This window comes from Pleurodeles waltl, chromosome 10 (assembly GCF_031143425.1).
Source record: "Pleurodeles waltl isolate 20211129_DDA chromosome 10, aPleWal1.hap1.20221129, whole genome shotgun sequence".
Classification (NCBI taxonomy): domain Eukaryota; kingdom Metazoa; phylum Chordata; class Amphibia; order Caudata; family Salamandridae; genus Pleurodeles; species Pleurodeles waltl.
The window spans coordinates 111,551,250-111,567,757 of NC_090449.1; the positions used below are offsets into that span (position 1 = coordinate 111,551,250).

Below are 16,508 nucleotides of genomic sequence, written 5' to 3' on the forward strand. Positions count from 1 at the left end.
CGTCCCAGAGGACGTCCAGTCTGTTAATAGACCAACAGAGTGAGTCAAATGGTTTAGAATCCAGAGCAAGGGGAATGCGGAGCGAAGAAACACACATTCAAACCAGATGTCAGCGAGAAAACAATCTAACAAAGGAGTTGATGCCCATGTGCAGTATCACCGAGGAGTACTCACTCGATCCCATGACTCAAAAGTGCTTCTTCTAAGAAAAACAACTTGCAACACTCCGAACCTAAACACTAGATGGCAGGAGCATGCAGAGCATGTGTATTTACAGCCACAAATGCCATCGAACACCATGTTCCCCCTTTCAAGAAACTCCGATTACCCTTTAACTCACAGGGTTAGTAGACATTAGAGGTGATGACTTGCACAACACCAACTTTTACATGCACAAGGAATTGCCATGTATGGGTCCAGCATCCTCTACGCATCTCAGTGTGCCTCATCAAGGCACATAGGCCCTCATGACAGGTCTGGCGGTCTTAAGACCGCCAGACACGTGATGGCAGTCGTGGTGGCCTGACCGCGACATTACGACTGTGGCAGAGCCTCCACAGTCAGACCGCCCCGACAATGCCAGGTTGCCGCCAGCCTACAGCCTGGCAGCCTCAATCCGCAGGGCAGCGCAGCTTGCAGCGGTGCCCTGGGGATTACGAGTCCCCTTTCTGCCAGGCCCCATGGACAGCCCCATCGCGCTGTCCACTGCCCACATTACGGCACTGGAAAGCGCAACAGGTGCCCGCCGGCTCAATGTTAAGGCCCTCTTCACCACAGGGTAGGCAGGTGGAAACGCTGTTTCTGCCCGCCGGCCCTGCGGTGAACTCCTAATAGGGCCGGCGATGTTCTAGCTGCATAGGCGGTCAGATGGCGGTACGAGTTTGGCGGGTGGCCTCCGTTGCACGCCAAACTCGTAATGAGGATTATATTCTAGAATATCTATATGATATGTAGTGTTTTGGGCACTCTTAATGAGTCGCCTGGCCATCCACCCTTTAGGTGCCTTTAGTTCCTGTTGATATTCTTGAGTAAAAGCCCTGGCCTAACAGAGTCCCTCCAGCAAGGAATGAAGTCAGTATTGTGCCACTCATGCCAATCTTGCAAGAGTAATGGCCCTGCAAGCACTGTGCACAAGCACCACTCCTCTGCCTTTGAAGAGTAGTTATGTTACTGAAAAGTTCCACATACTCCACACATGTGGTCAGTCAATACAATATCAGTGGTTTCTTGTAACTCTTATATAAAACCGCTTGCCTCATCCTTCTTTCCTGAAAGAGAACTAAGTCAGTTTCCACCTAGGCTTCCAAGTATGTGGTAGGTCTTGTACTCTCTGGCCAGAGCACATGCTGCATACAGGTCCACAAATACTTGAACTGTAACATTAAATTCAGAAATTATGATGGCATCTACAAAACCATGGTGCAGAAAGCATGGAAACTGTTTCTTTTGAAGAATTCCTTGGCAGTACATAACTAGATGCCTTATTTTAGATTAAGAGAAAGTGATCAGCACCAGCAGAAGGAAAGAGAGGATCTATACCTTCTTAAGCTTTATACAATTATCTGATTATTTGTTTTACAGGACACAATTCTTAAAATAGTTGAGAAAAAAAAGCAACACATGCCGGAATAGCAAATTCCTTGGCAATATTGCATAATTTACTGAAATGCCTTAAATTTATTCTAAAACCATTTAAAAACTGAGGTATAATTTCTTAATTTTAAAAGCAATTAGATGCACCCTATTCCTTCAGAATAATGTGAAATTTGAGCTGTTTAGTTGAAGTGTTTCGGGTTTGTAACGATGATAAACTTTCAAAACCTTTCAATTCGCACTAGAAAAAAAAAAAATCAAGCTCACACTATTGTACTCAGTGACATTGAGAGAAGAAGGTCATTCTGCTGCACCAACCATGGTTGAGCTTCGCCTACATTAGATACCACCACATATATTAAAATGTCCCTCTTCCATCTGGAGATCAATTTCAGGTGTAGCTCTCAGCAGGTTACCTTTTTTTTCTTACCATGATGACAGAGGATTAACTTAGGAGAATTTACGTGACCACTGGGATCCTGTATCTGTGTGATCAGAGATACTCTACTCTCTAGGGGCACCAACCAGGCCAGCAAGCTCCCAGGCCTACTTTCCCCTTAATGTACCCTACTGGTGCACTCTTTGTAATTATAACAATGCAACTTCATGATCTCTGTATACCTCTCCCTACAGTCAGTCAATTTATTCTTAATATCCTGGGCCTCTACTCTGTCTAATTGCAACTCATGGATGGTTTTGTTGTAGTTTATCATCTAGTGTCTTCCAGGTTTCCATTACCCTACAGAACCAGCTATCTCACGCCACTTCCTTAAATGCCTCCCATTCCATCATCAAGTCGGATGCCATACCTAGGATAGTGTGGAAGTATTTTGTAATCACCATCTCGAACGGGGTCTGAAATTCTGCATTTGTCAGGGCACTAGGCTGCAATCTCCAAGTGGGTATCAGTTGTGGGGTCTTACCCAGTTGCACTCCCACCAACAGAGGATTATGATCTTACAATGTTCTGTCCAAGTACTCCAAACTCACCATGCATTGACATAATGTATTGGAGCAGAACACTGCACCCAATCGCATGATAATATCATACATACTGGAGTCAAACGAGTAGTTCCTATCGTGTCTGTGTTGGAGCTTCCAAACATCCACCAATTCCAAATCCACTATCCACCTACTAGAGCCACTTTAGCTGACTGAGCACCTGCCAAAGGTGTTATAGAGTGATCTATGTTTATATCGCTAACACAGTTAAAATCTTCTCCAATGAGCATAGACGCCTCTGACAACTAATTCAGTTGCAAGATCAGAAATGCAATGAATGGTACCTGCTTCTGGTTAGGCACATAAATATTGCCCAACAATAACTCATGCCCATCAAACTTACCTGTCACCAGCACATACCTTCCCTCTATCTGCTACAGTGTATGAGAAAGAGAATGGGACCCTGGCCCTGATCCCCACTGAAAAGGAAATATATAGTCACAAATATCTGACCTCTCCATCTCCGTTGTAGTCAACAGACCTCAGACTTAGTAAGATGGGTCCTTGAAGGAATGCAATATGCACACCCTTTTTCTTCAAGTATACAATGGTCTTAAGTCTTAACTGCCGAGCCCAGACCTCACACATTCCACGTAATAAGGGAGATCTTATTCTTCAGTGACGCCATATCAAGTGTTCACATGGGAATCTATCCTGCCACCCTGTCATGTACAATGTCTAGTTGACTCTGCCTGAGCTTGCAAGTGTACATCCTCCACTCAGTACTACCACTTGTTAGAATCATGACTGGATTCTCAACACTTATCAAGACCAAATAAATCATTTTTGACAGCTAAGAACCAGCGTTTTACCTAATAAGTAACCACTAAGTAGGCTTTGTTGCCCCAAGACAGGGTGCATGGTATTAAAAAGTAGGACAAGTAGCAATTTTATGTTAACTGTGGCATGCCCATTTCTCCAATGTAGAAAACCAGAGTACATATCAAAATTCTAATTCTGTACCTCAGGTATAAGACAAGCTGTGCAAATAGTTAAACTACTCATTTTTGTAACAAATGTTAAGGAACACTAACTTTAGGAAAGTTATCTTTTTCATGCCTAAAATTCTTGAAGGCTAAATTGGCTCTCCAACTTTTCCCAGCCCGTGATTAGGATCTGATTAAGTGTGAATGATATGTGAAGGTACTCCCAAGAGCTACACAGTAGGTCATTGTGATTGACATGGTGAGTGTGATTGGACAGGGATGACGCCTATAAACCTCGAAGATTATGGCGTGTGTAGCTGTGAGTATCCTTTTTGATGTTACAGTACAAAATCCTGCTTGAGTGTCAAATCCTGCTTGACAAGTCTCTTGGGTTTTACATATAAAACATGGGACACACTTCACAGGGCAAAAATTGGATGCCATGACAATTCTTGTTATCTGGTTGCAGGAAAACCATACTTTTGTCCTATGAGACTTCTGTCTCTGGGTTTTACATGTAATTCTTGGTGTGCACTTAAAAGTGTGGAACAGCATACCAAGCCAATTCTTGTGCACCCACTGTCTAGTTTTTAGAAAACCCTTCTTTTCTCCACCCAGGCCCTTGTCTTTGGGTGTATTGGAGATACATGGTTACCTGAAACTGGATTTAAGTTTCAGATGTGAGAGGATTACCACTGTGCACTCCAAACAGACACACCCAGCTCTCAGAGCCCATGCTTAGTATGGCCAAATTCTTTTGCTATCTTGAAAATGTCCAAAGTGGGCAGGTTTGGCCCGAGGAACTTTTACCCAATTGGTTAATGTGTTCCCAGAAGCCTTTCCAACCCACTAGCTTGTGGCAGGCATAAATGAGGGGGACGTCCAATCACCCACTTCAGACCACTCCCAGATCTGAGGAAGAACAGAAGAGGACTGTAAATGGTATCTGTGACCTGAAAAGAGACATGAAGGATTGGACGTGCTGCCTTTGTGCACATACTAAAGGAGCAGACTCAAAAGGTCAATGGCTGACCTTCTGTTCAAGTGACAAAGACAACAAGCTACAAGAGGCCTTTCCAGCAACGTCCAGCTGAACAGTGCCAACAGAACCTGGTTGGAATGTGTTGGAGGCTTCCGCCTCACACCCTGCAAGTCTCTTAATTCCCTTCTCTGAGGTCCTGGGGGGCTTTTATAAGTGTACTCCTGTGGTAGCATGGAACTTAAAAGACTAAGGCCAGATGGGACAGTCGTTGATCAGGGCACACATGGTTGCTGTAGCTGACCTGGGTTCCACTGTGATCAGCTTCAAATGACACTTAGGTCTAGGTCAATCCCAAGCATTTACTATCATTGGTGCTTTGAGCTTTCTTGAGCTATTTCTACATAAAACTTTAAAAAATCATATCTCCGGTTCCTCTAGTTGGAATTTTGTCAGTTTTTGTCATTTTCTTTAACAGTTTCTACTCTATTTGTCTAATTTGGTTTCGGATTTTTATTGTTTGCATTGCAGTTTTATTACTGTTTTGGTACTGCATTAATACTTTACACACTGTCCTAATTTAAGTCTGTCTGGTATGTGCCATGGCTACCAAAGGATTGGGCTCAGGCTAATTTAGTGACTTTGAGGATTCACCCAGACAAAGATTGCGATTATTACTTGAGGTGGGCAGGTAAAGGCAGGCAGGGAGGGGATATGGCGTACCACCCAGAGCAGACTTTGGAGGTACCGAACCAGGTTCAAGGCTTGGCTTTGGCTCAACCTCCTGTGATTCTGGGCGAATCACTTCATCTCTTCATGCCTACAAAAAATGAATGTATCCTTGTGTAATGTAACTGGTGCTAATGTAAAGTGATCCAATACCTTTGGGTCAAGTTTGCGCCATCTAAAACTGCAAGAAAAAAAACTAATACCCAATGTCTTGCAACACTTTTATTAAAAATGGAAAAGCTATCCCTAAGTGAGATGTCTTCCACTTTTTTTTCCTTAAGCTTACACACAGGACAATGTCTAGTGACCTAGTGGTGCTGTCCGCTAACCCGAGGGAATTGCCAACTGGAGGTCCATTCAAGGGTTCTTTAGTAGCACTGTTTCTAAGCACTGCATTCTCTTCAGTCAAAGGAATAAAAGGCAGAAGGAGACTGCTGCAAGAAAAAGATGGGTTTCTGATTAGCCCATTTACCTTTTGAGGTTTAGGAATGTTGCTAAGAATATTTTTACTCTCCCCTCCCACCCCCTACAACCCCTGTTTTATTGGTGCATGAAGATGCAAGGTTTGTGTTTTTCACTTGTTTTTTATTTACTTTGCAGAAAGTAAAAAAACACAGAGCATAATTGCAAACTGTGATTACATGCCCACCTCTATCAGTATTTCACTTTTTCCATTTCAGAACTATGCATTTGCCTATATTACTGATGCTGTGGCTCGCAGACCATAAGTACTTTGTATGGGTTCAGTGAGGAGTTCCCATGGCTGTTCCTGCCCCCACTAAAAATTTAGTGTATCCTATGCCCCTGCTGCTCCCCATCCGACTCCAAAGAGGAATGTTTCGCAAAGGTGTTGAGGGAAGCCAAAATCACGGCTTTGCAGTCCCAGGCCATGCCAGAGCTAAAGCTGAAGACTTCTCCCGAGTGGATTGAGCTGTGATGTCCTCTGGAAGTTCTTTATGAGCCAAGGCGAGGCACAAGATAATACGGAAAGTGCTTAATTTTTTAAAGAAGGCGTGCCGGTACCCAAAGTTCTGCTTAACAGCCGGTGCAATTAAATATCAGAGAGCCAAATACCACTACCAAACACTTCCTGCCAATTTTTTCTCCCATTTGCAGTTTCTTGCTTTCTGTTTGTGATGGGTTTTGCTGTCTTTCTTTTTTTTTTTGCGATCTGTGTTTTTCCCCCCTATCGCACTTGGTAATTATCTGATACAGGAAAAATAAGTGCTGGTGCCTGCCACCAGCAACCAGCAGCTCAAATTAAACACTGGATACGCCTCTACACTGTCCTATTCTGGACATCTTGCCCTTCCTCTTCCAGTGCAATCTATAAAAGTCTGGCAGTCAAGCTGGAAGTTGTTGATAAGGTCAGTATTATAACTGAATGAGGTAAGAATCCTGCCTGTATAGACTTTCCTTCCCTTTACTGGGAGGTGGACGGAGAATGAAAATAGGTAGGGTGATGGACTCCCCTAAACGGAAAGGCATGACTACTTTGAGGAGGAAAGCAGCCATGGTTGTGAGAACCAACTTGTAAGGAAAAAAGGTGGTGTGATGCTCAGTGCCTCTAACTCACTGACACATCTAGCCTTTGTAATAGCAACTAGAAAAACGTAAATGTAAGCAGTCATAACTGGCAAATGTAAAAGTGTTCCAAGTGAAAATACATTAAAAGTGTGAGAACAAGATTAAGATCCTATCAAGACATTATGAGGAGACAAAAGAAGCATGTTGGTGTGGCACTTCAGAAACCTCTTAATTACAGGAGACTTGGACACTTGATCTGAAAGACAGAGGAAGGATGTCAAGGCGGATATATAGCCCTTCCCTGTAACCACTGCACAACACTGTTGAGTTAAGGCAGGTGTCCAGCAAGTGGGCCTGAAGAGAATCTTCTGAACTGTCTGACCACCACTTAATGAACTTACTACATTTTTCGAGATTATACTCTTTTGGTGGGGTGTCTGCGGGAACTTAGGATAACATTTGCCACTTCAGGAGTAAGAAAAAGTGCCCATGTGACACCACTCAATTTCGAAGCATGAAAGTGGAGACGTTTCCTTGTGTGGAACCAATTCAAGACCTTGAGGTCTAGGGTAGGACTAAGACCACCATCCTTTTTGAGGACCAGGAAGCACTGGGAATAACACCACTGCTCCAATTCCTCTTCTGGCACTAGGTTCACCGTCCCATTCAGGAATAAGTCCTACATTTACTACTGAAGAGTGCACAAGTGGTCTGCCTAAGGGAGTGAACGAAAGGGGAGTATGGACATGGGAACCAATTCAAAGGGTAATACACACCACCTTTCTATGATCTGCAAAACTCAGAGCTCTGAAGTTATGACCCACCAGGCTTGTGAAAAGAGGAAGCCAGTCCTCCAACAGGCACCACATGTTTTGACATGAGGGAAGTAGGGCTGCTTCTCCTGCCTCTAGCTTTGCACAACCCCAATACTAACAGAACAAAGGGTTTTGCAGCTGCTGTTGGCTTTGTTGTCTTCCACAGAATGAAAAACCTCTACTGAAGCCCCAGAACCTTTGGAACTGTCGGTAGTCCTGCTGCTGTGTTTGGAGTCCAGCAATTTAAATGTGAATTCTAAACAAAGCAGCTTAATCCACTTTTAACACAGAATAGCTGGGAGTCATCAAACAGACGCTAATTAAGGTAGTCTGGACATCAGTGAAAACTCCAGAGTTCCTCAACCCACGCATGTTGTCAAAGAGCAACAGACATCCTCATAGCTGGAGTCTGCTGTGTCCAAACCAGACTGAATGACCTGCCTTGCTGACCTACCTGGCTGCAACGTGCCAGTCTCTCAGCAACACGAAAAAAATGCATCATTAGATGTTCAGGCAAGTGTGAAGTGACAAATTGTACCATGTCCCAAATAGCGTAGGAGTACTGACCCATCAGGCATGTGGCATGAGTGACTTCAGTGCCATTCTCCCCACCAACAAAGATTTTTTGGCAAATTATTCGATCTTTTTAGACTCCCTATCTAATGGAGTGCTAGGGAATGCACCAAAAGACAATTTTGATGAGTAAGATGCCCATTCATCAGACTCTCTGGTGAAAGATATGCAGACAAAAAAAACAGGTCACTTGTGGCAGGTCTATACCTCGAGGTAACCATGCTGCTAACAGCCAGGCAGAGGATGTTTTTTTCCATGCTGGAAAGATTGGTTACATCAGAGCCTTGTTGAAAGTGAAAAAGGGTTTTGAGGATTAGGAAGTTGGATGTAAGACCTCTGTTAAAATATTAGACTTGGTTTCTAAGGAAGGAAGAGGTATATCCAGAAGTTCAGCCACCTTGTATATTACAGCATAATAAGAAGTGACCTCTGCAGAAAGAAGAACAATGGGATCTTAGAGAGTGGTCAAGTCATGGTCCATAATAACAGATTGGCCAGCTTCTTCATCAGTGTCTGGTCTGAGATCATCTACAGGATCAGGGTCTCCGTTAAAAAAGAACCTTCTTTCCTGTGCCGGGTGTTGTTATTCTCGCCTGAACCTATGCAGAGGGGAGGGAAACTCCATTAAGTGCAATGAGGCTGGAGCTGAAATCGGCACAGGCAAAGTTGGGAACTGTTCAAGTGATATCTGAAGTTGTGCCGGTGAACGCTGAAAGAACACCGAAGGTGAAGACTCCTGTGAATGGTAAGATGAGGCGATGTCAGTCATGGAGCGTAAGCGAAAGTCAGTCTTAACTGGCATCAGCGCTGGAGTTAGAGCCAGAGAAACAGAAGCTGGTAAGGGAGAGATAGTGTGAAAAGGACCTGGAGTAAAAGCCACCGGTGTCACCCCAAAAAATAAGGGCATAGGATCCAGAGGGTACAAAAGCACTCCAGGGGGAACATTGGCCATGTGAAAAACATTGAGCCTTGCAATTAAGAAGTAGGCAGGGTCTGTACTGAGCTTTGGAAACTCCCAGAGGGTCCAAGAATCAGCATCAGGTCCTGAGCTTCGAGTTAGGACACTGATTTTTCGTCATGTACAATAACTCTGGCAACTTCGTCCTGGGGTGATTCGTTTGGCCCTTCGATCATCCGGACCCCACTAGAAAACTTTGGCCTCCCTTTACTGGATGGCTTGGAGCTGCATGGTCCTACATGATTCACATGACTGTGTCTTGGTCAGACCCAAGGAACCAAAGTCAGAGGTCGTGACGGCCTGTGATGGGCATCTGCCCATCACAGTCCTTCCAAGGTTTAAACTCTGATCATTTGTGGGGGGATGTAACATCCAACCGCTGCTCCAAAATGTATTTGCAAAAGATGAGATATTGTCAAAGCAAAAAGTGTGAAAATCTGAGGATAGAAAAGCACCAGAATCTCATTGATGGCATGGAAAGGAGGGAGTTGACATCAGTGTGCCAGTGGGGGCGCTTTATTGCTCCAGTGATGTCATAGTTGCGTCGCTTCTGATACTGAGCTGGAGCAAGCACCACTTACTGGTATTGAAAACTTTCTGGAGCCAGTCAGACGCTTGGGATATTCAAATGGTGAAGAATATAAAGGCAGATGTATGCACACACAACATAATGAACCTTCAGAAATTCAAATGAGCCTGTACGGTAGGGAAAACAACAGAGTAAACAAATCTGGTTATAACCTAAAGCCAGTAGTACATGGTTTTTGCTCGATAACTGCAGATTTGTCTTTCAACTGGCCAGCGTCAAAGTATATTCTAATCTCCCTGACACTTTTCCACCTGCAGCAGATAGGAAGTCACGGATTTGACTGTCTTTCAGATCAGAACTTGTCATTCATACTAAAAGTTGAAGTGCAAGTGGAGGTGGCCACCCATATCTATTAAATCTTATAAGGAGCTACTGGTCTAAAGAACTTGCATAGGAAGAAGCAACAGTTAAATTAATCAGCATTCTACTGGAACCTAAATTGGCCAGTAGATTGAGATGTACTTGAATTGACCTCCAAATATGCTCAGACACAGTCAGTATGATCCAAAATTGAACAACTAAGATTATATGTGGCCTAAAAAGATAACAGTGTGTTCAAATACTTGCCAGATAGTGTTTCTGAGGCACAAGGAGCTAAAAATTACAATTAACTAATCAAGCTTGAGGGCACACTGGAAAGAAGTAATTGATGAAAGAAGGAAGAAACACAAGGGGTACCTACAAGAGGGATGGAAATGGTTTACTTTAGTTATACAAAATAAAATAGGTAACATCAGGTAATGCATCACATTTCATTGGGGAAATGTTCAGCATCATCACTCACCGTGTAATAGTCATACCAGACACCTTTAGGAAAATAGCCTGTTACAAAGTCCACACCTGGGTCCAGTACTGGTGTTACAAGCAGGGAACGTCCCCACAGAAACTGTCTGTCTATTGAATATGTGGCCGGATCTTGTGGGAACCTGCAGGGAAATAAAGAGAAGTATTATGTGAACAGAAATCAAAAGGCATAAGTATAGGCTTCAGAAAAAACAACTTATCCTGAGCTCTCTATACGGTCAAAATGTGAATTTCTTGGGAATAAGGAAAATGGACAGAAAATGTTTTAACTTTGCCATGATTCTTACAAACTAGAACACAGACCACAGGCTCAACTTCATAGATTCATGTGGTTTTCTAAAGCAAATGCAAAAATCTGACTGACAAGTCCTCACTGCACTAGCAACTGCTGTGGCCGATAGAACATATAGGCTTAAGGTGGAAATTTTCTAGCTCTTTTGGCTTCATACGAAAGACAAAGTTTAGGCACTGCAAAGCTTTTGCTGTGTCCCTCAGGTCTAGTGCCTTCCCTTGGCAGAACAGCTGGATGACGTCCTGCAAGGTTGTCATATAAAAGTGCTCTGACTGGATGTACCGATTTAGTAGCCTCAGGTTTTAGACGGGCCAGAGGGAGTCACCGTTATAAGGGATGAGTCTGTAGAGAAAGAATAAATGCCTTTGCCCCGCTGGTGTAGGGGTATGAGTTGCATTGCAACTGTTTGAAGAAGCACTTAAACCTGTTCCTTGAGGAGAGCGAGGTGGTCTTGGCTGAGATGTGTTGGCTTAGTGGCACGTTGGGGGGTGGGGTGAAGGGGATAATTCTAAGCAAGAGCTCTGCTGAACTACTGCTAGAAGTGATCGGAGTTGATTTCCTCCCATTGAGGGTGGAAAGCCTTGAGTCTCACCCTGATAGAAGTTATGTGATTAGTGGAAGCATGGGTTCATCAGAGCTTGAGAATGAAAGCTTCTTTGACGGAGTCACCTTTTCCACTATCTTTGCTGTTATTACCCCGTAACCATTCATATGCGTGCCTGGGATTCGTGAAAGGCCTGCTGTTGACGCTGGAACAACTTTACCTGGCAGGGGTGTGCAGACTTGGTTCTGCCCCTGGGTTGCTGCCTCAGAAAGGTGGCCCTCGAAAAGGCAGACTTTAGGGGGTCCATGGATTTAGGAATCTGGGTCCTTTTTTATCTTTCCAACAACTCATCTACTTGGATGCTGAGGTGTTGTTGGACCTCCAGCTTGAACCCCTGGATGCAATGCCATGCATAGCTAGTGTTTATGCTGTGGGAGGCAGCAGAATCAAGTGCACAGAAAATATTCACAGCCCCTAGTTATTCCTCCCTCTTTCTGAAGATCTCAAGAAGCTGCATCAAACCCTTGCTCTCCTCCCGGGAAATGTGTTGTACTTTGATAGCAGACATCCAAACTGGCAATACACCATGGGTGGTTGCTCAGGCCACCGCATCCTTGCTGGCAGCATAGAGTTGCGTTCTCTCATGTTCAGCAACAGAGGGCTGTCCCCCACTTCATAAGCTGAGGCCCACTTTCTTGTTGTGTGTAACATCAGGGATTATATAGGGTGACCTGGCCATGGATGTAACGTTTGTCACTCATAAAAGCCTTGAACAGCTTGACCAGTGACTTGACCATCTTTGCCCTTACGGGGTCTTTGAATTTATCTGGGCATGACTTCAAGGTGCCTTTGTGCATGAGGAGGAACTGAATGGTATGTTCAGTCTTGAAGAATGTCTCGAACAAAAAGTCCCCCCTTCTTCAATAAATCATGATTTTGACTTTCATTTGGTGGGCCACCCTCTAAATTACAGCATGACATGCAATTGTATCATCTGGCCTGAATGGCTTAGCCAAGTATGGTTTGAGATCTGGGTGGCCAGCAGGGTTAAAACTGTAATAGCCACGGGGGTGGGGGAGGGAATTTATGACTCTCGAGGTTTGATGATTCTCATGGCTCAATGACTCTTGCGGCTCAACACCCTTCTCTCGATGCTGACCGAAGCCAAAAGGCAGACTGAACCAGAGGCTGTGATTTTCTTGCGCTCCTGCTTCCAGGTTCGATTCCTGGGGGAGCTGTACACTGCTTAAGTGTGGGGCCACCTAATTGATTGGGGTTTCATCTGCCAGCTTTGTTGCACTAGAGTCACACTCACTTCTTGTTTTGAGGCTCTGCCGGTTTCTATGCTGAGGATACCCAGTCATAGTCTGCACAGTTAGATGAATTCGAGGACCATGTCTGGGGACCAGGTATCTTTTAGGCAGCTGGAATCTTAGAGGGAATTGTGTCTCCCTCCTTGAAGCTGAGAAGGTCCTGCTTGTTGAAAAATGTCAGCAGTGTCGGAGGATGACCTTTGCTGCATTTTTGAGTGTGGACAAAGCCATTCCCTTTGGTACCATGGGGCATGTTTTGCACTGAAAGGCAAGGCAGAACTCACACGAAATCTCATTTTGGTCAGAGGAGAGGATGGTGTGCTAGACTTCCCAGACAGGCTTTGCATTGCACTTTGGACAAAGTTGGAAGGGTGCACGTTCCAGTCCGTACTGTCTAAGAAGATCTCTGCAGTGATATAGAAGATGAATCAATGAGACAAAGAAAATGACTGGGTCATCGAGACGAAACAGATGTGTAGAAGGAGGTTATCATCAGAGTCGTTTGTTTCAAAGAGTGGCGCGGTTAGGCTCTGAAAAGCGACAGGGATAGCAACGGTTTCAAAGCCCTTGCTGAGCACGTTTTTAACAGATGGCAAAATAAATTAATCTAAGGCAGTAATTCTGAAACTGTGGGTCGCTACCCACAGGGGAGTCTCAAGATGATTTTTGATGCCCAAGCAATAAAGCTGCCTTTAAATTATGTGTTTGTTTTGTCACATTTGCTGCCCTTAAAAGTCAAAGGTCAAACGTCAGGTTATGTCTTCTGACAAAATGCTGCTCATGTTTATTTTAATATGGGGATTTGTGGTTAGAAGCTCCTCTCACGTTGCAGTCAGAGAAAGAAAAGTAAAGTGAATTATGTGACAATATTGCTGTGGTGCAGGGAGGGTAAAAGGAAAGGCTGTAAGATGTCATTTTTAGTAAAACCACTACAAAATGTAAATACCCATAAAAGAACTATACACTTTCAGCAATTAAAAAGCAAAAACAAAAAATGTTTTTTTTGCAATTCTGAAGTGAGATGGAAACCAAGATCTTAATAAGATCATAACAAATCAAGACTCTTTTCTTGGTGATACACAAATGATAAATATCACTGAAACCCGATTTGCACACATTATCGTTTGTGTGCAACATAGTTTATCAGTAAAACTGTATGTCTGTGCAAATGTTGTATTAATTTCAATAAAAAAGTGTGCTGGCTGTAAATGACAGTGCACTAACGAAATCAACTGCATCGAGCCCCTTATAGGAAGGTTGGCCACAAAAGTGTGTTGTTCTAAAATTTGTGCCATGGTTCTGAAAAGTTTTAGAAGTACTGATCTAAGTTGGAGTCGGAATTCATCTTCTGCAAAGACAAATTGCAATGCAGTGCAGAGCAAGTGTATCTAAAGGCCCAAATGCTATAAACACTGTTTTTTGTTGGTGATATGGTCATCCTTGAGCCATTCCTGCAGTTGCCAACAATGCTGTTGTCGGTGAGAAGGTTGTTCTGGTTATTAAGCATATCATCAATGATGATGTTGAGCACATCAGTGAAGCGGTCATTGATGAGGGACAGACTTGAACAACAAGAAAGTGACTGATCAGAGCAGATGAGCTAGTTGACAACAGAGTTGTCCATAACAGCAAAAAAGCTTAGTGTAGCTGGTTGACGAGATGAGTCCTTTTCTAATGAAGAGTTCATCATCTAGGTTTAAGACAGCAAAGGTCATTTTCATACCTTTTCCAGTGTTGACTAAAAGCCATGAAGAAGAAAGGCACAGTTTGTTGATGTGCATTAGCCAGTATGTCTCAGAGGTTAACCATTTGCTTGTTTTGATTCCATAATAAGGCTGTGCAAATCCACTGAAAGCTGAACTGTTCAGTCACAGAATGAAGACATTAGTCTAATGCAGAGATTAACTACACCTTAAATGTATAACGGTTCAGTTTTATTAACTCTAGATACACAATCAAAATAAAGGACCTGTATCTAAACAAATAATCCAGAGAGAACGTTACTTACTCAAAAAACAACGGCCGGACCACAGTCTCTCCTCGAAGATGTGACTTGTGAAACAAGGTATATAGGAATGGAAGCAGAGAATACCGTATCAGCAAAGCATCCTTCATTGCATTTTGCCCCGAGAAGGAAAAGGATGTAGGATCTTGAGCCTACCAAAAGAATAATAATAAAAAGGTTACTTTAAAGTGGATGGTGTAGATGCTCATACCTTAATCTTTTCATCAGAAACCAGTTCCCATAACATCTGTGTAGTACATAAAGATCATAGATTTCTGATCAATAAGGAAATGGTCACTGTTACGTTTAAGCATATCAATTTACAATTCCTGGCGCGCCTGCCTAATATAAAGAGAGCGTTGCAATATTATTGACATTTGTATAATGCATGCCCTGCTCTACTAGGCTCTTTTACTGCTGTTGGCTTTGTAGAGGCACTTTCCAAAGCATTGCAAGGTTTCCAAAACAGACTGGAGTCTGCACTGTCATGTACTGATGTATTTTAGGTATTATGTTCTGGGCTGCCACTAAGATGGGTAAGAAGATCTTCTATGTTGAGTTATAGGTGCATGATTTTAGTTCTCTAGCCCCACCATTGCCAGATGCCGGATGTAAACTGAGCAGGGTGTTGCAGGCTATTTGACATGTCTGACCTGTATTGAACAGAAGTGGTGTTATGTATAATGTGTACTTTGTGTATAATAAGTGCAAGGCCAGAGCCAGAACTGCCACTAGCCAAAACTCCAACCTATCACGAGTAGGAATATTAATCACTAAAGTTGTTTGTTAATATTGGATTAATCGATGCAGATGCGCACGACAATACATTTATATACACAAACTAAGTGGCATCACTATAATTAGATTCCCCTCTCGTGAACTCTCCAACAACCCGAGTGCGTAGGTACATGGTCAGGCAGGCTCTGAGACCTAGACCTGAGTGTAAGGAAATGCCTCCTTGGCCAAGTTATGATTTGAAAGTGTGCTGAGGCCTGCTAACCAGGCCCCAACACCGGTGTTCTTTCCCTAAACCTGTACCTTTGTTTCCACAATTGGCACACCCTGGCATCTAGGTAAGTCCCTTGTAACTGGTACCCCTGGTACCAAGGGCCCTGATGCCAGGGAAGGTCTCTAAGAGCTGCAGCATGTCTTATGCCACCCTGGGGACCCCTCATTCAGCACAGACATTGCTTGCCAGCTTGTGTGTGCCTGGTGGGGAGAAAATGACTAAGTCGACATGGCACTCCCCTCAGGGTGCCATGCCAACCTCACACTGCCTATGGCATAGATAAGTCACCCCTCTAGCAGGCCTTACAGCCCTAGGGCAAGGTGCACTATACCATAGGTGAGGGCATAGGTGCATGAGCACTATGCCCCTACAGTGTCTAAGCAAAACCTTAGACATTGTAAGTGCAGGGTAGCCATAAGAGTATATGGTCTGGGAGTCTGTCATACACGAACTCCACAGCACCATAATGGCTACACTGAAAACTGGGAAGTTTGGTATCAAACTTCTCGGCACAATAAATGCACACTGATGCCAGTGTACATTTTGTGAAATACACCCCAGAGGGCATTTTAGAGATGCCCCCTGAAAACATACCCGACTTCCAGTGTGGGCTGACTAGTTTTGCCAGCCTGCCACACACCACACATGTTGCTGGCCACATGGGGAGAGTGCCTTTGTCACTCTGTGGCTAGTAACAAAGCCTGTACTGGGTGGAGGTGCTTCTCACCTCCCCTTGCAGGAGCTGTAACACCTGGCGGTAAGCCTCAAAGGCTCACCCCCTTTGTTACAGCACCACAGGGCACTCCAGCTAGTGGAAATGCCCGCCCCCTCCGGCCACGGCCCCACTTTT

At 43.9% G+C, this 16,508-nt stretch overlaps 1 protein-coding gene across 2 annotated transcripts in view; it reads right to left on the reverse strand.

Moving 5' to 3' along the window:
* The window catches only part of GAA (alpha glucosidase), a 480,333-nt gene that overhangs the window by 84,554 nt on the left and 379,271 nt on the right, over positions 1-16,508 (reverse strand). For both annotated transcript variants that reach the window (XM_069209906.1, XM_069209907.1), the window contains exons 15-16: positions 14,653-14,801; positions 10,476-10,617 (exon numbers count right to left, since the gene is read on the reverse strand). In XM_069209906.1, the coding sequence (XP_069066007.1) occupies positions 10,476-10,617; positions 14,653-14,801 (291 nt within the window). The remainder of the gene's footprint in view (positions 1-10,475; positions 10,618-14,652; positions 14,802-16,508) is intronic.